This window comes from Gymnoscopelus microlampas (assembly GCF_963454915.1).
Source record: "Gymnoscopelus microlampas genome assembly, chromosome: 11".
Classification (NCBI taxonomy): domain Eukaryota; kingdom Metazoa; phylum Chordata; class Actinopteri; order Myctophiformes; family Myctophidae; genus Gymnoscopelus; species Gymnoscopelus microlampas.
The window spans coordinates 28,553,515-28,577,644 of NC_139948.1; the positions used below are offsets into that span (position 1 = coordinate 28,553,515).

The following is a 24,130-nucleotide window of genomic DNA, read 5'->3' on the forward strand; positions in this document are numbered from 1 at the left end:
ACAAGAGAAAATGTAAAAACAAATTTAAACTTGAACAAAAAATTACATTTAAAACTAGTGACTGACGCACTGACACAGGGAAGGTGAATCCGTATTCCCGGGGTGTTCCGGCATTGTGTCTGTGTGTTCCGTCTAGAAAGAGCTGTCCCAATTACAGAGCAGTCTTCCCTCGGATCTGCTCCACTGGGCCGAAGGAGCAAGCCGGTGATGAGAATCTGCTGCTGGGACCTGGCCCAGTGCAGCCGCCCTCCTCTCTTCTCCTCTCCTCCTTTCCCTCGCTCATCAGTACAAGGAGCAGCGAGGCCAAGCCACCCCTCCTGCGAGGGTATATGTTTTTAGGGAACAGACAGATTTCAAGCTTGGCGCTTGTACAGAGAAAGAGAGGACTTGGCCATACCGAACTCAGGCAGTGGGATGAGACAGTGTTAGAGACTTACGTAAAATGAAAAAGCGGAAAATACACCCTGTGTTCATCTTTTGTTTTGAAAAACATTTTTTGATTTAAAATTGAATTAGCAAAAAAGGTTTATTTAATGACTCAGGACTAGGCTACCTCTTTTATTGCGTAAATTAATTGAATTTATTGTGCATGTTTTTTTACACAGATTAATTTTTTAATAAGTTTTATATCAGTGATCAATGCAATAAGATAAACCTAACACAAAATAAATTGTGTGAATAGAAGAAAACAAGCAATCCTGCTAAAAGGGGCATTTAATTATTATCCTCAATTATACAAATAATTAAAAATCACTGTACAGTGAAATTAGGAAATAAAGTTAATCCATTTTGCCACACAATAGGCACTTTCTGGTACAAGGAATTGTTTTCACTTGCAAAACTAAAACCTGACCTTTGCTTTATAATGAAGCTTAATTCAATCATATTCCGAAGCTTTTTGTGTATCCCTCTTTCTCAATATTATTCACTAAACTGGATAATTACAGTGGCTGTTTCTGAGGCGAGCTGGCCTGGTACCATGTTCAGTGGTTGGGCCTATACCGTGGTGGGAAGTTGGGAAAGAGCGGTTAACGGGGGTCAAAGGCTCGGACATCCTGAGCGCCTGTAATCCTGAGCACGTAACGGTTTGCTTCTTGTTCAAATCGATTCCGTCGGAGCCTCTGTCATACTGGAATAATCTGTACCAGCGATTCCTTACACTCCGCACACTCCTCTCTTACACACACACACACACACACACACACACACACACACACACACACACACACACACACACACACACACACACACACACACACACACACACACACACACACACACACACACACACACACACACACACACACACACACACACACACACACACACACACACACACTACAAAAAGAAACTGGGGAAAAAATTGGGGAGCTCTGAAAATGGGCCAAGCTAGGGGGTTTCTCGATCCCCCTGCTTCCCCATGCATATTAAAAGGCAACAGTGTTGCCGGCACTGTCCTGTCATGAGAGGGCCTCACCGAGGCTCAAACTTTATTGGCCGCATTATTTCAAACAACAACACGGCGCATGAAAGTTTTCCGCTGAGAGTGGCGGAGCGGTGGTGTTTCTCACACCAGATGAATGCGGCTCCCGCGGCGCCGGGTGCTCGCTTGCACTCTCTCTCCCCCTCTCTCCGTCCGCCCCGGTTTTGTAGAACCCCTGCCAGAACAGCAGAGGAGCACAATTCCGTTCCCCTTCCAGATTTCTGCACTACAGTCTTGGCCATGGAAAAGAAGAGGAGCACCCTTCTTTCCTTGTTTTTCCTCTTGTCTTTAAGCTTTGAGATAGCCTCTCTTTTCTGCTGTTAAAATCAAGCGCATTTGCTGCTCATCCTACTGCTGAGCAGCCAACACCGCTGGATGGAAGGAAGACGAAGAACAGTGTGACCGCAACCAACATGACCGTCTTTACATGTCATTTTACTCCATTGCATCTCTAGTTCCGAGACTGCTAGATTCCTGAATTATCACCACTCTAATGCCTTCACAAAACAAAACACATGAACGCTAAAAAGCCTTTACACACAAAACAAAGAAATCTTGTTAATGGTACAATTAAATTAGTGGGTAAACAATTCCACCATGTCCTATTGGGTGTCTCTCGTTCAGTCTATTAACTAGTCTGATAACATTACCTCCTTTTGAAACACAGGATGTTAGGCAAACCAGATTAGATGTCTTTGACAGATCAGGCATGACAGAGTTATGTCCTCTGGCTGTCTGACTCTTTGTTTCGCTGCTGCTAAAAGACATTCTCCCAGCCATTTGTAATGGTCAGGGTAGATACAGATGGGAACACACTGACAGGTGAAGCCTGATTTACACTTAAATGCTCGTCTGTGTCGCACACCTTAAATAGCCCATCTACAACGCGTCGCAGCGAGAACAGCTCCCTGGTTCACAGTTCCACCATGGCAGCTGGAGATATGGTGTTTTCTGGCGCACGCAGATGCACGCATGCGCATGCACACACACACACACACACACACACGCGCACACGCGCACACGCACACACGCACGCACACACACACACACACACACACACACACACACAAAAGGTTGGCTCTCAGACCTGGCACAGGCACCTCTCTGGTCTGTCTGTCTCCAGTATAGGGAACAGATTAGGAGGGTGCACTCTCAGAGAAACATCTTTTTATCATAACGGCGTGGGTAATGAAAGCCGTATGCGGTGCATGGCTCCGGCTCCAAACATGAGTAATGCTGGAACGGCGGAGATTCGTCAGGCTGACAAATATGGAACACGTCGCTCGAAAAATACCTGACCTGATCCGGGGGTCTCTGGATGGAGGGAATGATGGCCAGCAGGCAGGCAAGCAAGCAGCACCCAACTGGTGTGCTGGACATTTTAGTCTTTTGACAGACATGTGATCAAAAGATGAGATTCCTCTCCCTGTCCATCGCATTAATTTCCTCCACATCCCTGAACCATTATCATCATCATCATCATCATCATCATCCTCCACATCGTGATCATCAGAGGTGGAGGGATCCGTAATTACGTCAATAAGACTTATTCGCTATGTAGGTTCAAACCTGCATAGGTTCATCAACAATTATATTGTATTTGTCAATTAGATGGCATTTTTTTTTCTTTAGTTGTCTGATTGCAGACAGTTGATTGCAACTGTTCTTGCAGCTGCAGAACAGAAGTGCAGACCAGACTGACTGCAGTTCTGCCCAGCCAAAGTGGCTTTGATCAGGCCGAGCTAGCCTGTCCTCACTGCCCCGCCTGAGAGGCCTGCGACTATAATTGGACAAAAGCAAGACACACCACAGAGTGAGGGAGGGAGAGAGAGAGAGAGAGAGAGAGAGACACAGAGAGAGAGAGAGAGAGAGAGAGAGAGAGAGAGAGAGAGAGAGAGTGAGAGGGAGAGAAAGAGGGGGGGGGGGATTTCTTCTCCTGTCCTGTCAGTCACACTGCTTGAAAGCAGCCCCCCCCCCATCACACACACACAGCTGGCGACAGTGACATCATGACGATGAGAGAGAACTGAAACGCCGCAGCGGCGACAGGGACAAGCGGCTGAGGCGGTTGTGTTCCAATCGTCAGGCCTGGCAACTGATAGCTTCCACACGACACAGACACCCTGAAACAGCGAGCGGCGGGGGGAGAGGGAGCTAAGAATAAAACTGTAACGAAGCCACGGCGAAAGGTTAGAATGGAGCCACTGTCTGCATGTCCTCTGTAAACTCTGGTTAACCCCCGAGCCTGACTCCCGCAAACAGCCCCGACCTCCAACCAAAAGAGAGGAGGGCTATTTTGTTTTTGCTTAAGGTTTGCACCGCAAAGCAGGCAAACCATGCATCCTAAAAATTATAATATTTATTATTGTTTTCTATTCTATTCTATTCTATTCTATCCTATTCCCTTCAGTTTCACAATGCAGCAAAGTAAAGTAAAAGGTAGAAGAAAATAGAACACAGAGTTTTTCCGCTGATGGTTCTACAGTATACAGCTTTTTTTATTGCTGTTATTGAAGTAAAGAGGTCTCTTCTCTCCTGCAGCAAAGGAGGAAAAAAAAGTAAAATGGGACTTGTGTCTTTGCCAAGCAGCTCTGAGCCTCCCTCATAAGCAGTTTGCAAATGTGTTCTGCTTTTTAAGATGTGAGCATAAACAGAGATGCGGGGAAAGAAATATTTTGACAAATGTTAACAATAACCTATGTTTCGGGATGGAACATAAACCCTTTAAAAAAACACAGTACGCAGTGTAGAGGCATTATACTGTGCATTCACGTAAAATATGTTATTCTAAATTATATTATTTATGCATATACAAAAACGTGCATGATGTGTGCATGCAAAAAACACACAGGCGCATAGATGTACACATATACAAGCTAGCCTGCTAGGGATGTGGACTGGGAAGACTGGCTTGTGAATCCTGGCACAGGGTGAAAAAGGCTTCACTCCGAGGGGGGCCAGGCTTCACTGGGAGCTAATCTGAGCGGCATTTCGCCACGGCACATTGTGGAACAGGAAGAGGCGCTCGCAGAGGCCCCGCTAACTGAAGCAGAGTTACACACTGGACTGAAAGGAGCCCGGCATGGGGTGTTCTGTCACAGAGGACCGTTGGGCCTCCCTGCCAAGGAGCCGACTTAATGCTCTGTAACTGTATACCGGTCTGCTGTAAGACAATACATACACTTTAGACCCGGGATAATAGCAAAGGGCAGGAGATGGGTCTGTGCTGTCCATAGCGAGTCCGGCGGTGTCAATGTTTACACTCCGAACCTGACTCTACCCGACAAGCACCTGAACCTGCAACAACAGCCAACTGACCCTGTGCCGGATGACACAACGGCCAAAGGCAAGAGGGTATAGCAAGAAAACTACTAGTGGATTCACAGCCTATTTCTGATATCAAATGATTGTCACAAATAACTTATGATAAAAAAATATAAAGAAAATAAACACTTAGGGCTCCAATGCTTTAAATTGCACCTACGTGCTGCTGTGACGTTTGGAGCTAAATGCTCTTCATCAGACACCTTAACCTCACAAATGAGAAAACAACGCCACCTGAAGCACCAGTTTTGTCCCATTAATGGCTGTGTTCATGCTTTATTAATTTAGTAACTTTTTTCAAATGAATTGACTGAGATGTTCATACAAGAATAGTCTGTGACAGCTGCATGCTTCAGAAATGAATGTAATTTATACAGAAAATTCATTGCTACTTTTTTTTCAATCAATCATCAATTAATGTCAAAACCATTAACTGATCCACTAAATACTGCATGCTAATTTCATTATTAAAAGTCAATTCATACTAATATAATGCCCAGGGTTATTACAAAACTGTATAAATGTATATTGCCATGATGTAATAGCTATATATATATATATATATATATATATATATATATATATACACACACACACACACACACACACACACACACACACACACACACACACACACACACACACACACACACACACACACACACATACATTTAAAATAAATATAAAACATATGACTACTATGCCATGGTCAGGATGCTTAACTACACTTTCAGCATTCCACCAAACCGTAATGGAAATCACCAGCTAAAGCAAATTACCAGCTAATATAAATCAATAACATATAAAATGTCCTACTTGCGTCATAGTTTTTTTGCAACTGCAAAATGTATTAAATTGAATATCACAACAGGGAATTTTGGAATATGGATTATGGCACCCGTAATAGAGTCTAGGGCTGTTTCTAAACACACACACACACAACACTTTCCAAACATTTCTGCCACCTCTGCTTCAACTTTACAGTCACTGGGGGAAACACCTGTCCTGGATATGCTCAAATATAAAACCATCTCATAAGCTAACACAGACACTACTACACTGTCAAAGCATAAGCAAGGCAATTTCAATCTCAATCGTGAATGTGTGTGTGTACATGTGTAAATGTGTGTGTGTTTGTGTGTGTGTGTGTGGGGGGGGGGGTGTTTATGTTCACACAAGCTCCTGTGTGTGTGTGTGTGTGTGTGTGTGTGTGTGTGTGTGTGTGTGTGTGTGTGTGTGTGTGTGTGTGTGTGTGTGTGTGTGTGTGTGTGTGTGCGTGTTTTCCCATTACCCATACTCCCTAAGTGTGGTTAGAATGCCAGTGAACGAGACTGTGTGAGCGAAACGTGTTTGAGGGAGAGCCTGTTTATGTGCATGTGTGCGTGTGTGCGTGCATGCGTGTGTGTGTGTGTGCTCATGCTGGTTGGCGAGAGGATAGCAGACCAGAGCGGAGTGAGGCTGCGGACTGAGGCAGGCTGTGGGGCCAAAGAGCGGGAGGTGAGACTACACACAGGACGTCTGTGCCTCCTAAACAGCCTGGGACACGGCCAGCTGTCTCCACGCTCCCCACACCACACACACGCGCACACACACACACACACACACACACACACACACACACACACACACACACACACACACACACACACACACACACACACACACACACACACAACAACAAGCCACAGACACACAACACGCACTGCTATCGACACGCAGTCATTTCAAACAACAACAATAACAACAACAACAACAACACACACGGCTTACTGGCACATAAGTCTCCTTTTCTGTCTCTCACACACACACACACACACACACACACACACACACACACACACACACACACACACACACAGAGAAATGACTCAGAAATAAACAGGTTTGCAGATGCTTTTGTTTACAGATGGCACAGGACAACATGCACATTTGGATATAAGCAAATTTGCCCACAAACACATGAACAAATGTACCAACGCAAACATATCTCTATGTAAACACAGGTTTTAATCCTCGCCCTGTGAAACGCTTCCAATCACATGGAACAGCCGGACAGAGAGCATTCATTAAAAAAAAGTATATTGTATACATTTATAAAACCTGGTAATATATTGTTTTATTTATATATGATCCGCATTTTAAATGCCATTGTAGGCAGGAGATATCAGACTCACTATAAAGTAGCTGTTTGTTGTGATTATCAAAGGCTGGCATTAGATGTGGGGGAATACAGTGAGGTGCTAGTTTTGGCACTCTAGATGGTGTTTCACCTGCCAAAATGTGTGAAGCATCAGGCGCTGACCTGTGTGTGTGCGTGTGTGCGTGTGTGCGTGTGTGCGTGTGTGCGTGTGTGTGTGTGTGTGTGTGTGTGTGTGTACACTACACATGCACACTCGTCAGTCTGACCATCTATTTTACAGTGTTCCTGGGTGTTTGTTTTATGTATATTTGCGTGTTTTTATTCATAGGTGCTTTCGAGTAACTGGTGTGTGTGTGTGCGCGTGTGCATGCATGCATGCGAGTGTGTGTTTGTGCATGAGCACATACACACTGAAATACTCATTGTTAATTCATCCATTTGAAACTGAGAGAATGCACAAAGTAACCAAATGGCGGGTGAATCTGGTGATGGTCATCCTGTTCAAAGGCAGCCCCCTGTAGAGTACGGACGGGAAGCGGCTGGTCAAGTCGCCCCAGAGCTCCAACCACATTTGGTTACGTTTATACACTCTCAGATTTAAATGAACACTGAGGATTTTACTGTGTACAGTACCTGTGTGTGCACGTGTTTCAGACATATGTCACTGTAACAACGCTAAACCCTGTGGACCCTCACGTACCTGGCGAATGGACGAAGTAAGCCAGGTAGAGATCCAACTCTTTGACGGAGACTCCGATGTGGTGCGGCTGGACACACAGGCCGTGGTTGGAGCACTGGGGCGACTTGACCAGCCGCTCCCCGTCCGTACTCTCCAGGGGGCTGCCTTTGAACAGGATGACCATCACAAGGTCCAGCCGCCACACTTTGTCGGCCTGGCGCAGGCAGTCGATGCGGCGGATCTTGCCCTTCTGGTCGGGGTTGGACAGCACGCAGCAGGGGGGCTTCTTCCCCGTGATGGTGAGCACAAAGTCCTCGCGGAACTCGGGCCGGATGTCCTTGCGAAGCTTGGCCAGCAGGCGTGACGCCCACTTCTGCTTGATCTCGGGCTTCTCTCCCAGCAGCTCGTCCTTCACCGCGCGCTCCTCGTCCTTGGTCATCCTCTTCTCGTGCTTCTTGAAGTATTTGCGCTTGCGGGCCTGCAGGTTGAACCAGGTGTAGGAGAAGGCACGAACATGGGGGAGGAGGGCCTCGATGAAGGGATGAAATTCATCCTGAAGGAGCAAGGAAAACGGAGGAGGAGGAGAGACAGAGAGGTAGGCTGTTACTGTTATGTGCTGGGGTTGTCAGGTAACTAAAGAAGCTGAAAAGTCAACATTTTGTGTCTAAGGCAGGCATGCAAAAAAGTTTCAAACTAAAGCTTTAAAATTGTCAGCTGTTTAACTGAAAGGAAAAAAGAGGCAACCGGAAAATTCTGTAAATGTGGTAAAATATTAATGACAGTATCATTAGTAGCATAAGCAAAATTATTATCATTTCCTAATAATGTTAATCAAAAAGGATAAATTACTAATTGCTATGCATGAGGATATACTTTGATTAATTAATATTACAAAAAGTAAAAAAGAAAAGATTGGAAATACAAACTTTAACTGAACAATACAGTATGATGCAATGGCATAATGCTATAAAAATTAATTCCATGTGCCTCTTTTTTATACAGTATACCAAGACAAAATCCCATGCGCAAAACTACATGAAAATAATTTAAATCAGAATTAAAAGAAAAACAAAACTGAAAAGTTGAGTCAAGGCGCGCTCCCTATTTTCTGCTGTAAAAGAGAAGTTATTCTGCTATACCATAATACCTTCACTACATATCGCTGGGCAACAATGCCCAGATCTCGCCATAGTGATCCTGTGCCAGGGCTGCCACACACCGGTCGATCACCGCCGCCAAGCTTTGCCGCCACAAGACCACTGTTGAAATGTGCTGCTAAAAGATCAGCCATAGCATTTCCTATCTCTGCTACCATGCAAGGGAGCTCCAACCAGACTCACATTTCCACAACAAACTGAAAGCCGACAGAAATCACCACAGAAAACCACACTGCTAGAGGAAGACAGACGGCCTGGTAGTTACCATTTTGCACTCTCATCATAAATTTGGCACAGCGTTTAAAATGAAAAAAAAAATGAAAAAAAAAAAGAAGAAAAAATCTCCTGCACCAGTATGTTTTTCCCCCTTCCTTCCCAGCGCTCCCCAATGTAAAGCGGGTACTGATTACTGGGGAGGAAGATTAACAGATTTTTCTTTTTAAATAAAAAAAATTGGGTGCTGGAAATTATATAATTTTTTCAGAATATGTGACTCACTGTAAACAGTGGGCCAAAGTTTAAAATCAATACAAGATACCCCCCAAGATTTTAGAGAAGGGGGGGGCACAGATAACACTGCAGTCAGACCATGTGCAGAATCTAATGAGACAAAAGCAAAAACAACGCCGTCTCAAAAGACTGAACTTGTAACAAGAAAAAAACAAATTCTTCAAAAAAGTAGAGACGTTAACAGTATTTCACTGTTAAAGTAGGAGAATAAACTTTGACAGAACAATAAGAGTAGGTGCACTTAAAACAAACAGTTCTTCTTTTGTGCTATCCAATAAAAAAAAGTAATGAACCTAGAAAAAAAAATCCTTGGCAAAGTGTAATTGGTAGTGGTGTCTGTTCTGATCCCTGGGCCCCGACGTAAGACTCAGAAACACACACGCGCGCGCGTGCGCGCGCACACACACACAGTTGGGGGGGCCAGGGAGTGCAGAGCACAGAATAGGAGAGAGAAAAAAAAAACGGAGAGCCGAATCAATGTTGGACGAGCGCATGCGACCGCTGGCAAAGCAGACTGACGCTTCTTTTTTTCCCCTTTTCTCTCCAACTCTCTCTCTTTCTCTCTCTCTCTGTTTCTCGCTCGCCGTCTCTCGTCCTTCTCTGCGTTCTTCCCCTAACCATCGCTTGAGCCTCTGCCAGCGCGAGCAGGGCCCACCTATTTGGCAACAAGATGCCTGTAGTCCAGCCAATGCTTTAGCTTCAAGAGCTGAAAGGGAGGGAAGAGAGAAGGGAGGAGGAGGAGGGGGGGTTAGTGGCAATGAGGGAGAGAGCGAGAGTGTGTGCAAGAGAGTGCATGAGAGAGAGGGAGAGAGAGAGAGAGACAGAGAGAGAGCGAGAGAGAGAGAGAGACAGAGAGAGAGAGAGAGAGAGAGAGAGAGAGAGGGAGGGTTGAGGAGCGGGCGGGAGTGACAGAGAGCACGCAGCCCCATCCGACGGTGTACAATTTGCCAAATCGACAAGTTCCTCTCTGACACAGAGGCAAAGTTCAGGGGACCATGGTTTCTCCTGCACCAATCCCCGCAGCCCTCAGCTCGACTCCATATTTACTACGGGCGCCATTGTAACACATGCAAACCCCCACCCTTCTCTGCACCCCCCCTCCTCTCTCTCTCTTGGTTTCTACCCCCCCACTCTCTCTCTCTGTCTCTGTCTCTGTCTCTCTCTCTCTCTCTCAGTTTGCGTAATGCCACCTTGGCAGAGGATGGCAAAGCGAGAACACACAGCTTCAGAATCCCACCAGACCCCACCGCCGGCAGCTGCTCATGGGTTTACCACAGCAAACAAAGAGCGAGAAACAGACCCAGTCAGCCACACTCCTTTGACAGCAAAACCCAGACACAAGACACATGAACGAGTCGCCCCGGATGATTTAAAGACAGAGAGAGAGACACACACAAAATACAGATTAACATATTCAAGAGAGGGGGACACGGAATTTGTTTTAACCACTTAAGCCCTATATACTTCGTTGTGCGCCAAATAGCGAAAATAGCCCATCTACAAGCAATACAGCGCATCGGAATGCATTGTGAGCATTGTAGATCGTCTGTTTTCACAATTTTTGGGGGAAAAAATGAAAATGTTTAAAAAGGTCCCTAAAATAGGGATGTCAGGGTTAATGTGGTTAAGGGCAATGCGGTTATAGAGCACAGGGGAGACAGGACACAGTAAAAAAGAAATAAATTGTGTTTGAGCAAACCCACTCATACCTCAGCTATACACTATATCGAACGTGGGGAGCTGAGGCTGAATGCTAAAGACGTAATTTCTCCTTTGGTTATCTGCCCTGTGCTCCGCTCGCCGTAAATCCCCGGGGATTCGGTGATCGGTCTGTGAGCGAGGATGGCGGCCATGTTGCCTCCTCATGAAGCATCTCATTCAGGGCTGCACCTGCTCCACACAGTCTACCAAACTAGTCTGAATGATCTGTCTGGGAAGGGGCATTTTTAACTGAATCATCGATTGGGAATGTAAGCTTGGTATTTAGAGGAAAAAAAAGAAAGAAGAACAGTTATCCACTTGCTGAGAATGGTGACACTGCAAAATCCTTAGTGTTCATTTAACCACTTGAACCCTATTTTATAATTTGTTGCATGATAGTGTTGAGCAAAAATGGTGCACCACCACTCTGCTATTTTTAAAAATGTTTAAAGGGGTATTTCACTTTAAAACACTTCTGGGGGTTATTTTAACGTCTGGTCAGGCTTTTGTGTGCACCTCAGTCAGTGTTTAAGCTGCTTTATTCAATATTTTGATATTCATTTTATCAGATATGCTCCCCTCCTAAATAAACCCATTGAACTTTAAAAAAAAAATCAAAACACGTCCAACCAGGGCTGTGTGTTTTCAATGGTTATGGTTCAAATGGAGTTCAATGGGTTTACATGGGAGGGGGGCGTATGCGTATCTGATAAAAATGAATTGTACAGTGTAAGATCAAACAATAACAACAATACCCTAAATATATTTTATATTGGCCAATATTTCTCCTATGAGGGTGGAGAGCACTGCAGCATATTTATACTTCGCCTATTCAAAAGTAGCCAATCTACAGACTAGTTGGGTAGACTGTAGATTGTTATTTAAAAAAAAACTGTGGAACATTCTGGGGGGGGGGGGGACCTTCGCGTATGACATGCTCAAAAGGGACGCCAGGTTGCAAGTTGTTAAGATAGTTAAACAAGACCCATCTGTGATGTCATTCAAGAGACACTTTTGGCTGCTCCACTGAAGATGGATTGGAAACTGACTTGGATTTTGGTTTACACTATATCACACCCAAATGAGATTTATTTTGTGATGTCAACTTAATGAGGCAATTTGACTGGTAAGATATTGTGGGTGCTGTCACAGCAGCGGCCACTGCTGTCAAAAGAGCAACTCCCGAATTTACAGTTATTATTAATTCAACAAACTCCCACATTTCTAGTATCAAATAAAAGAAAAAAACGTTTGCAGTATTTATAGACATACGACTATGTGGCTTAAATTGAAAGCCCTTTAAACACTACAAAAACGGGTATACCTGTGCTCACACAAACGTGTGTGCTCACACACACGCACACGCGCACACACACACACACACACACACACACACACACACACACACACACACACACACACACACACACACACACACACACACACACACACACAGCTACAGCTTTTGAGATGATGCATTGTCTCTCTGACATCAGGGTCAGCAATATCTTCCAAATGCAGCAGTAAATTTCCCCGTCCTGTGAGATTTATGGAGACAACTTTCCCTCCATTAGCTTTATAAGCTTGTGGCTTTTGCCCATCAATTGTCAGCTCGGTGAAGGACAATACATCTCCAATACATTCTAAGCTTGACCTGTCATCTAATGTTTGCTGAATCATGTGGTTGCGGGTACTTTAATGAAAGTGATGAAGACATTGACAAACTTCTAAATGAAAAATTATTTGAACTATATGCATGTGTGTTATGCATGTAAGCGTGTATGTGTGTGTGTATGCAAAACAATAAAGTAATAAAAAGGTCCAACAATCAATAAAGGAATGTCAGCAACAAGCTTTAAATGAAGTGGAAAAGCCCAATTTGAAGCTGAATCAGGTTAATCCACAATAATAAACAAATGTCATACAAATTACATTTAGCTACACACAGATTTGATTAATTTTCCCTAACTATTCCTTTTTGCCCTCTGTGTGCCAGAACAACCTTGAAAAGTCCCGTGCCTCTTTCCCAGAAACAAAGATTACGCAGTCTTTTGGAAGGCTCAGTGAAATGACCAATGTAATTCCATGTAAAAAGAAAAAAGGTTTTACCCTATATAAAAAAAAATTACAACCAATATACTGTAAATGCAGCCAATGTATCCTTGAGTGACCTACTACACCACTGGTTCTCCCAGGGGTCGTTGGGGGGGGGGGGTTCAGAGGGTCCCAAGAACAAGTTTAAACACTTATGCCTGATTTTATTTTTCGGCTATTCGAAAACAGCCCACGATGTGGACTTGTATGTCTGCTAATTTTGAAAGAAAGTTTACAAATCATCTGGGGGTCCCTGGCACAATGTTTTTCATGGGGGTGCATGGCCAATTATCAATTTGGGGTCCTTAACATGAAGAGGTTTGAGAACCACTGAACTACACTGGTTCTTGCCTTAATATCTGCACCACAGGCCCCAAAGGCATACAGCAGCCTATCACTATATGAGCAGGCCTACAGGCATCGTTTTCAGCTAGGGTATTTCACCAAGTAGGCCTAGGCTACCTGTTAGCCAAAACTCAGCCTCTATGGGTAGCTTATTTCAATAATCATGTAGCACATACAGTATACCTTTGAAAACAATGAAAGTGGGCTCCTAAACCTTTTCAGGCCGCGACCCCCCCCAAATAATCATATTTGAACTGGGGACCCCCCACCCTGACAAGCACTTGGAATTGTAGGAGTTGTTGAGGCATTCAATTTAGTTTTACTTAGTTCCACAGATAAACATAGTGAAAATAGCAGATCTACAAGCTCACAATGCCTCCATTGCCAGTTGTTGTGAGCTTGTAGATAGGCTATTTCCAACAATTTTGCCTCTTTCTTATATTATTTGACAATTTGGCAATTGTTTCACCAGTTTTTATTGTATAGTTTGTTGATTACTTTTTGTGCAGTAATGAGGTTTTTTTTTCATTACATTTCTTTTTTTTGTATTAAAAAGTCCTTATATTGTCACTTTACTGTCCTCTAACTGGGGACCCTCCCAAAATCATGTCGGGACCCCCATGGGGGTCCCGACCCACAGGTTGAGAACCACTGGGCTATGTGAGCTGCCAAGATTTTAGTTGCCTTCAACTTTCTTCTGTATGACTTATAGTTTGACCAACTATACGCAGTGTTCCAGAATAAGATACGAGTCATAAACGACACAGTCCCACTAGTGATCTGATAGGTCAGTCGCAGTAAATTGGCTATTAAAATATCAGGCAAACTTTTCGTGACTGCGTCACAAAGACACACACCTGCCAGCAATCAGCACATCCGCCTAATTAACAGTTGTAGGCTCCATTCAAAGTGATGGAATATTTTTCCACAAGAATAACGTTCGAAATATTCTAAACATGAGCAGCAATTTATCTGCTTGATTCGCTCAAATTAGCGAGGCCCGTTAATAGGACCAAGACTTCAGCCAAAACAATTAAAAATGCAGCATACATTTTTTTTTCTTCCTCGCAGGGCACTTAAAAATATGAATACTTAAAAAGAGTAAAGACATCATCGCCTGAGTCTGCCAGGAGGAACATGGAAATAAATGAATAAACCGGAGAGAAAAGGGCTGGCATTCAAGCAAGCGGAGCTATTTGTGCTACACCGTCAGTATAAAATCCAGCTTCAATTAATACCGGTATAGAGGAAACTCAAAACACATGCAAATAGCCATGCTGCTCATTATTTTATTTTTATTTTTTTGGCACAATATAGTCCACTTCGTTTGGAATGAGCAAAAGGCCTGTGAGGCCTGAATGACCCAGGCTTAAAATACTAATTCAGTGAGCTAGGGGAAATAGGCATATCAACATCTGTCATTTTTCCAGAGTAAAATGTAGGTTATTATATTCTGGTGGGCAGTGTGAAATTAAAAGCATAGCTACACAGTAGGTTGGCTATTTTGACTAAATATTTAAAATTAAGTTGGTTATATGAGCCCATACATGTTTTTAATACTAAAATGTTCGTTAGCCTACTGTTTTAGGGGCCTTACACAAACCAACTCAATTAATTGTGCTGTAATTCAGTGTCTATATAATTCAACGAAGCCTTCTCTTATAGCGACAGCAAATCGTTCCGTTTTAAACTCCTATTTCAGTCTATTAGATAAAAAAAACCTAATAAAAAAATGTGCTATCACGATGCTGAATCAAAGCCAATATAAAAGACAAAAGAAATTATTTTGAAGTCCTTATTTCTCCATTCTCAGCACGTCTGACTGAGAAGTCGCTTTGGCTGCCAAGTTCACATTTAACTCTTTCAGTGGGAACAGAAAGGGCCCTAATAGCCTACAATGAAAAGCAACGTTACTAACCTACGGTTTGACACGTTCATTACTAAGTCAACATAGCCTTTTGCAACTTTCATTTGGATTGATAAAGAATAGATTTTGTCTTGAACTGGGGCAATTAAGAGTTCAGACAATCAGACGAGAAATAGGCACTTTTGTGTCGTTTTTAAACGGTTGAGACGTTAAACAATAGAGTGAAAAGACATATTTAACATGCACTTACAAATAACCATAAACTCAAGGAATATTAGTTTTATCTGATTGTTAGAGACCATAATGATCAATAATCTTTTCTTTCGATTTTGCACTGTGCAAAACCTGCTGTTAAAGACGATGTAGGGTAGATTTTGGGCCTTGGCCAGCATTTTTAATAGGCCATAGGCCAAATAATTGTGAACAATCTCTATTTGTGTATTTCCAGCCAACCTAAAATTAAACAGGCCACGCCACGTAGCCTACTTGTGGTAAACACCTTAACAGCACTAGGCTATAGGCCTAAATTGATGCCTTTAGGAAAATAGGAGAGAACAGGCCTGCCGAATTTCGATGGTGATTTAGCGTCTGATCAGAAAACAGATTTTTATTAATACATCATTTCAGCTTAACTGAGGTTACTTCCAAGTTTGTGATATGTTTTTCTACTATACATCTGGACTGTAGACTCACGTAGGTTTTTTCGGAGGGCATACGATAATCCTTCCCTGTACGACATGCGCGTGTTGTTCAATGGATGATTAGCACTAGCACTGCAGTGGTGGTACTCGCATGTTTTTCTTAAAAGTATCAATACTGCAATGTAGGCTACTGTAGAAATACTCTGTTACAAGTAAAAGTCCAGATTTCAAAATGCACTTGAGTATAAGGTACTGGTATCAAAATGTACTTAAAGTACCAAAAGTAAAAGTAGGCTACTCATTGTGCAGAATGTCCCATTTCAGAAGTGAAAATAGCAGATCTACAAGCTCACAATGCCTTGCATTGCTATGCATTGTGAGCTTGTAGATGGCTATTTTCAAATGGCTGAAATATATATAGGGCGGAAGTGGTTAGTGGATTTTGTAATAATAATCAAAATCTACAAAGTAACTATAGTAACCAAATGTTTCAATAATTATAGTGGAGTAAAAATTACAATATTTGTCTCTGAGATGTAGTGGAGTATAGAAGTTAAGGTATACTGCAAACTGGAAACACTCCAGTAAAGTAAAAATACCTGCAATTCTGCACGTCATACTACGTATATAGCGTGACATGGTAGAACACACCACTGGATATACATTTAGACTGTAGACTCACTAGGGCCTACGTGTGTTGTGTGTTTTAGTGAGCAGAACTGGCAAATAAACGTGGTCGTTTAGGAATCCTGCCCACGTTTAACGGACCCGCCATAAAAATCTCTACATCGTTAAATGTTTGGATGCCATCAAATGATATAAAATGACAGTAGGCTATAGGCCTGATTATGTTCCTTCTTGTTTCCTAACCTTGTATGACACGGGGCCTAGTCGTAGCCTAATCTAGTTTAAAGTGGACTTCAGTCCGAAATAAATCCAACCCAAATTATCACGTTGCAAGACTGAAATCCGTTGGATATTTGGTTGTGATTAATCCCTATTTGAAGGTTTTGTTTTTTATCCCATTTCCAAACAAAGCTGAGTCTCTCACAATGAATGTTTTCAACTGGATCATTTAGCCAGTTGTTTATCCCCAAAACCTGAACAAATTAGGTTACGTGAAATCAGTACAAACAATCTCCACATTAAAAACACTGACCAAAACCCAAATCTTGATAATAGTCCCTTTCTCTCTCTACAACCCGCAGTAGGTACACAATGTGCAGCAGCAGGCCTTTCTGCCTCGGCTTTGTCCTGTCCTGTGCCGTCCTGCGGTAGCTGACCTGGCCCAGCCTGTGCTGTATCTCATTAGACCAATTAGACCATGGTCCGCATAACCTGAGAGCCTCCCGGCCGCCTGGCTCTTCATTAGCACCACTCAGCTCCGGTGTGTCTCCACTGTGTCCTCTCCTGCCCAGCTGAGTGTCCCTGACCCCGGATGGAGCCCGACACCGGCTGCCACTGACCCCGGCCGAGACCGCCGAGAGAGAGCCGGGGCACAGGAACGTGGCAGAGAGGACCGGATCGGCCAGGGTGAGGTGAAGGGGGCGTGGGGGGTTGGGGGCGTAGAGATTCAAATAGGCTCTATCGCCGACTCACTCACTCAGCCCCAGGGTGGAAGGATACGATGATGGACAAGGAAGCCGCGTGCCATGGGTGAATGACAGACCGACAGAGGCCAGAAGGAGGATGGGCTCTTATATGGGCCAATTTTTACACTCCGAGTTCAATTATCAGTCCAGATTCTGCTGTGTAGAGTGTAGACTGAGTGGCACACATCGCCACTCAGGGACACAACATGATTACACTTTCTTTTGTACAATACACTGAACCTACAGAGATAGGAGCATTGCTCCTATTGCGGTTCCTCCTTCTTTCCTTTAAACAATGTTTTTGTTGTGTTAAGGCGCTGTGAATCCCTCTCTAACCCATGCACTTTGCCTTCATATCGTCACCAGTATGAGTATAATGAGATGATCTAATTTCTAGAGAAGATCTGTCTCGTTGATGTTGCTGATCTTTGAAAAAAGTGACATTTGTCATCATCAAGACGTGGCAGGTGTGCGTACGTCCTTGCTATAGGTGAATGCTAGCTATGCTGTTCTGCACCCTGTCTCTCTTTATTTCTCTCCCAGCCTACCCTCTCTCTTTCTCGTCCTTTCTACCCTTAACACACACACACACGCACGCATGCATACACACACTGCTGGCGTCCTCTCCTCTGGATGCATGTGTCTCTTCTGATGCATTCAGCAGGCCCCAGTATGGGTGAGGCAGGGATAAAGACTGCATACAACGCCAACACTGACAGAGGCTCGGCGACGTCATTGATCACACACACACACACACACACACACACACACACACACACACACACACACACACACACACACACACACACACACACGCTTATGTTCAATCACTCATGGTGTCTTTTTTCATTGAAATGAATTCAGGTACTGAGTCACCTTGAAATACTGTAATGTCAGCTACATTACCTCCTGTATTGGGATTATGCACACAACATGTCTTTCTTTAACTGCCAAGGGTTTTTATTATACACTAATCATCACTACAAGCTTAAGTGCCTGTCGCACTTGCATCCATTGTTATCATGTGAGATCATTTCTGTTAATCATTAGTCCCTGAAAATAATGGCCGAGCAAGGATCAGTTTGAAAAAATATATAATTTATATAAACGGCGCTGAGGTAAAAAGTACAACGTCCCACCCCAACGCTCTCTCTTTCTGTGGTGAGCGAGTGATGCGTAAAAGACCGTTTGAAGTGCAGCGCCCGCATTGGTTGTAATTATCCGAGTTTACAAACCAGCGCGTTACTATGTGTTAAAAATCTGCAAGCAATTTGTGGTGGCTGCGTGCTAACGGGGGCCCGGGGTGGGCCTGTGGAGCCAATCCGAGAAGGAGGCACGCACGGCACATTCCAGCCCCCGACAGGGGTCTGCTCTGCCCAGCCACACCGCACAGCGGTCTGGGCCTCCTGGCGGCTGTCGCCCAGGGTCTCTGAGCCTCTCCAACGACCACCACCACCACCACCACCACCGCCATCAGCAGCAGTGCCTCCTCCTCTCACCCTCAAACACTGCACCGCTGACATCTATATCGCACTACTGCACTACATACTTCTGTGGAGTACGAGAAGAGTGCTAGATATCGAGGCCTGGTTCCAATAGACACCCAGGAAGATTTATCTGGAGCTATAAAGGACAAATCAAACCATGCATCACTAAACAAACAATACGGGCGTGAATCGACATGAGATAGGGAGGGAATTCTGTGCTGAAAAATAAAAGTGTGTGTGTGTGTGGGGGGGGTTATCTTATCAAAAATATTGAAATATCAAGTTGAACTCGGTTCAGTTGAAGCCACTTTGTTTTTGCGATACTGTTCAGTGATTTTATTAAATTATATCTGTTCCTGCTTGAGGAGAAATACGCGTTGAGACACGCCAATGTTCCAGGATCAACACGATAGAATTGACGAGTGGGATGGGGGCGGGGCGGGGTGAGGTGGGGGTGAGTGCACTGGGGAGGGAATATGATCTGAAAGTCTTGCCCTTTAACATAATAAAATATGTGGCAATCAGCAATGTTTGGGGATAGAGATCACAATAATGATGGCATGAATCGATTCATTGATAATGTCACGTTAGCGTAGAGTACATCTCTCTTACAATCCTAATTTATGCTGCAGCGGAAAAGAGCTGTGCGGCGTGTCCCATCATGGAACACGACAGAGCTGCAAGCACGCCATGGGCTATCACCATGCAGGAGAGGCAGCAGTGCCTAACGCTACATGCCTCTTGACTCTGCACGTCACATGCAGCCATAACTCCCATATCACACATGCTCACACTGACACACGTAGGCAACCCATGCAAACATACATGCACACATATACACACACTCACACACACACACACACACACACACACACACACACACACACACACACACACACACACACACACACACACACACACACACACACACACACACACACACACACACACACACACACACACACACACACACCTTAAAAAGCACACTGTCTGCACACTATAAGTACACATACAATCACTCGCACCTCTCTTCTTGTCTATAAAGAATGTGTTATTGAAATGATATTGAATGGAGGAACCACCGCCCTGCCCTCAGTGTGTGTGTGTGTGTGTGTGTGTGTGTGTGTGTGTGTGTGTGTGTGTGTGTGTGTGTGTGTGTGTGTGTGTGTGTGTGTGTGATCACTAACGTGTGTGTTTGCAACAGCAGCTGGCCATGCTGGGGCAGGCCGACTCAGCACCTTAACAGCCATGACTGACTGTTTCCTTGCTGTGCCAACCCAGAGACTATATTGTACCCCTATGCCAACCCAGAAACTATATTGTATACCCCTGCTGCTGCTTCTGCTGCTCCTGGGCTGGGTGACTTTATTAAGACGGATTTAAGGGGAATGGACTATCTGGAGGACAGAGAAGCCATTTTTCACCAACATGGATTAGGCCTGATTCCATTTTGGACTAACATCTGTACTGTTTTTTTCCCCCTGCATTTCCCTGTTAGGTTTAATCATCATACTCTTCAGTTCGGCTGGCCCACTAAGTAGGCTGTAAAAAGCGGAAAACTAACTCTAGGCAAAATGTCACAGAGGTTGGAAAATATTCCATTCACATTCAATATTTTACATGTACAAGTAAAGTACCAGTTCTTTGAGAAGAGCACGCTCTTAAGCCTGATTTATACTATTGTATCGCGCACAGAAAATAGCCGCTCACTGATCTACAAGCTCATACTGCATGGCACTGCCACGTGTTGTGAGCTTGTAGATCGGCTATTTTCAGTGCACGTCACCAGTCCAGCATGCAACTAAGTATAAATTAGGCCAGATACAGCAGTCAAAAAGACCAGATGATGGGCCTTCATCAAACAATAACATTCAGGCTTACTTTCTCCACAGGCGCCTGCACGCTGAGGGCGGCCAAGGGAACAAATAAACTGTGCATTTCTGATGAAAATAAGCCTTTAAGGCCAAATCATCTTCTTGTTCACTACAGTTTTTCACAAGTACCTGTCCTGTACCCATTGAGCCTAATATACACAGATGCATTTATTAATCAATTATAAAAATGTATGTCACCCGTCTACAATACAAGTCTTTATCTTGTTAGAAGTGGGAAGTGGTTGAAATGTACAGTATGAGCTACTAGGCTTGATTCCGTTTGCTCAGTTCACTGCATACCACATTGACTTTTATCTCAACGGTCCGATGCACCTGGCTGACAGACGTCACAGAGGCTTTGAATGTACAATGATTCATCAATAGGCCCAAAGCACAGGGATGTTACACCACAACCCCGTCTCTGAAAAAGATCCCTCTGCGAGCTTGTTGGAATTATAATTTCAACACGGCTTGAAGAAGCAAGTGCTCTCCAGGTTTCATGTGTTAACTTGCAGCTTAACAAAGCTGTAGGGCTTTGCTTCTCCTTTCAAAGAGATGAGTGTGAAATACCGAAGTCAGCCTTTCACACACCGCTGGAGGAAAAAAGTAATTTGAAACAACACAATCGTGATTTGAAACCGTGAAAAGTAGTGTGTTCAGACAGAACACTGGCATTTGTATGGGTGATTAAAGATGAACCCAAATACAATGTGTGTTGCTACACTAAATGTGAATTTAAAACACCACATTGGTTCTTTCAAAGTGAGACCCCATAAATCTGTATATGGGGTTTGCAAGATTAATTTACAACGTTGTGCATTTGTGTGTTTGCACCATTCTGAAAATTGAATGTTCTTGCAAGGATTGAATGAGCTGGGAAAATTCAATCCATAAATGAAATATAATACAGGGTGGGGTGGTGGGGAATCACCACAGCTTTTACCAAATTATTAATGCATGGTATTAATTCAATTGAAAGTCCCTTTATTTTCTTCCCGAAATGGCCACATCATTTTGTAATTAAACCCTCTTTTACTCTTCTTGTAGAACGACAACACTCTAAAAGGAGGAATTACTCAGATTTGCAAAGGATTCCCGAATTTGAAATATAATGAAAAATAATGTAATAATTCAGATGTATTGAAATAGTTGTCAGGTAATACCACATTTAATTGAAAACCCTTGTTCTGCCTTTCCAGTGCTCCCTTACTGTCTCTCAACACACTCACCATCATCATATACCACCGAATTACATCCAGAGATCCCTATACACTAAACAGGTAATCAAGGGTTCTAGTCACCATTGGTTTGCAGACCCCTCAATTTCCGTAGCCATAATAGTAAGTGACATATACACACACTGCAAAATCCTTAGTGTCAGTGAGAGGGTGAGAGCCAAGATACTATAGGGTCTATGTCCTTCAGAGCTACGTTACTTCTAGCTAACTCTGAAGCCCTGGCCTGAATGGACCCAGGGCCAGCAATAACAAGTCCATGCTAAATAATCGTCCCTTTCACTCTCTACTACTATGACATCACCATAAGCAGGGCCGGCATAACGGAGCAGCAGGACCGTGGCTCTGGGCTGATGAGGCCCTCTCCAGGAGGGGGGAGAGAGAGAGAGAGAGAGAGGAAAATAAAAAAGAGAAAAGTGAGAGACAGGCGAAAAAGGACAAGAGAGAGAGAAGAGGAGGCAGGGTACACAGAAGCAGGCCACTTGTCATTAGCAGCATGGAGCCATACATTATGTGGCCTGTTTTATGCAAAACATACGTAATTCTGACAACACATCTGTCTCATCCATCAAATGTGAATGAGAATTCGGAAATTATATGAATACCGCCTGACATGTACTGATTGCGTACAATATAAACTCAAAGACATATGTGATGTGGGGGACAATCACAGACTCGGGCAGGGAAACCCCCCCCCCCCCCCTTACATGAAGACCCAGGGAAACTAAAGCCCACTACTCATGCAGTGTTGAACGCTTTGCAATCAGAGAAATAAAGGGCCAATCTAGCACACAATCAAACAAGAGATTTACCCAGCGCTCCTGCCAACAGCTAGGGACCTCCTCTCTCGAAACAAGGGATGCACTATTGACTACACCCCCTCCTCTTCTCTCTCTCTCTCCCTCTCTCTCACAGCCTCTTCATCTCTCCCTCTCTGTCTCTCACTCTGTCTGTCTCTCTCACTGTCTGTCTCTCTCTGCCAGTCTTTGAGGCTTCATGCCAACCTCTTCCACCGCCGGGCACACTGCCCTGCCCTTTATGCAAATGATTTGCCACCATCCCCAACTCACAACCCCCACCGTCTAACCCGCAATGTCTGTGCACACACACACACCCCCTATGGCCTCCTGTGTACGTATTATTATTATTATTAGTTTTGTTTATATATTTTTTTATCTCTATACTTTGTCCTCACGAGGCAAGTGAATAAGCCAGGGCCCTAGCTTGAAGTTATTTATTAAGCCCTGATGATCCGTGGTCCCACCCGCACCGGCCTTGAATAAAAGCTAAATGTGAGTGCTTAATGCTGTGCCTGGAGGCCTCTACTTTTGTTTGCTGACATCCGCAGGCAAAACGACACCAACCGAATGGATGTTTGATAGAGGTGTGGCTGTAGGTGTGTCTGTAATAGCCCTGATAAAGGAGGGCATCTCCTGGTAATAACGTTAAAAGACAACAAAAACGAAAGTGTGGGGGTGCACAGTAAAGGGAAGAAAAGAAAGAAAGAAAGTAGGAGAGTGAAGGTGTCCCACTGTCGGATGTTAATTTCTGTTATTTATTTTCTTTTGAAAGAAACACATCTAGTGATGGCTTTTGTTACCTTCCGCAATTACTTTATTTATCTTATTTACTTACTTACTTTTAAGAGCATTAAAACGTATTACAGTGAACATAAAAAAACAGGTTAATTATAAGGATCTAAATCAGAGAGGACAAATTAAATAAAATATTTAAATTGAGTTTATACTATCATATATACTATCATACACAAATACTGTGTATCATATACTATCATATACACAAATACTGTGTATCATATATACTATCATATACACAAATACTGTGTATCATATATACTATCATATACACAAATACTGTGTATGTGGCAACATTCTGAAATGAGGGTAAAGGAAGAGTTAATGAACTCATTGCCAGTTTTAAGGACAAAGAAAAGACAGAGTTAATAAAGTAGCTGACGGGCGTACAAGAAGGAGTCAATCA

The 24,130-nt window shown here is 43.6% G+C and overlaps 1 protein-coding gene across 13 annotated transcripts in view; it reads right to left on the reverse strand.

The window, feature by feature from the left end:
* nfixb (nuclear factor I/Xb) overlaps positions 1-24,130 on the reverse strand; it is a 165,856-nt gene that overhangs the window by 107,186 nt on the left and 34,540 nt on the right. For 12 of the 13 annotated variants that reach the window (XM_084072249.1, XM_084072243.1, XM_084072237.1 and 9 more), the window contains one exon: positions 7,648-8,179. In XM_084072249.1, coding sequence (XP_083928375.1) covers positions 7,648-8,179 — 532 coding nt within the window. Of the gene's footprint in view, positions 1-7,647; positions 8,180-9,048; positions 9,192-24,130 lie in introns of those variants that run through there. The other variant, XM_084072246.1, reaches the window with a different exon arrangement.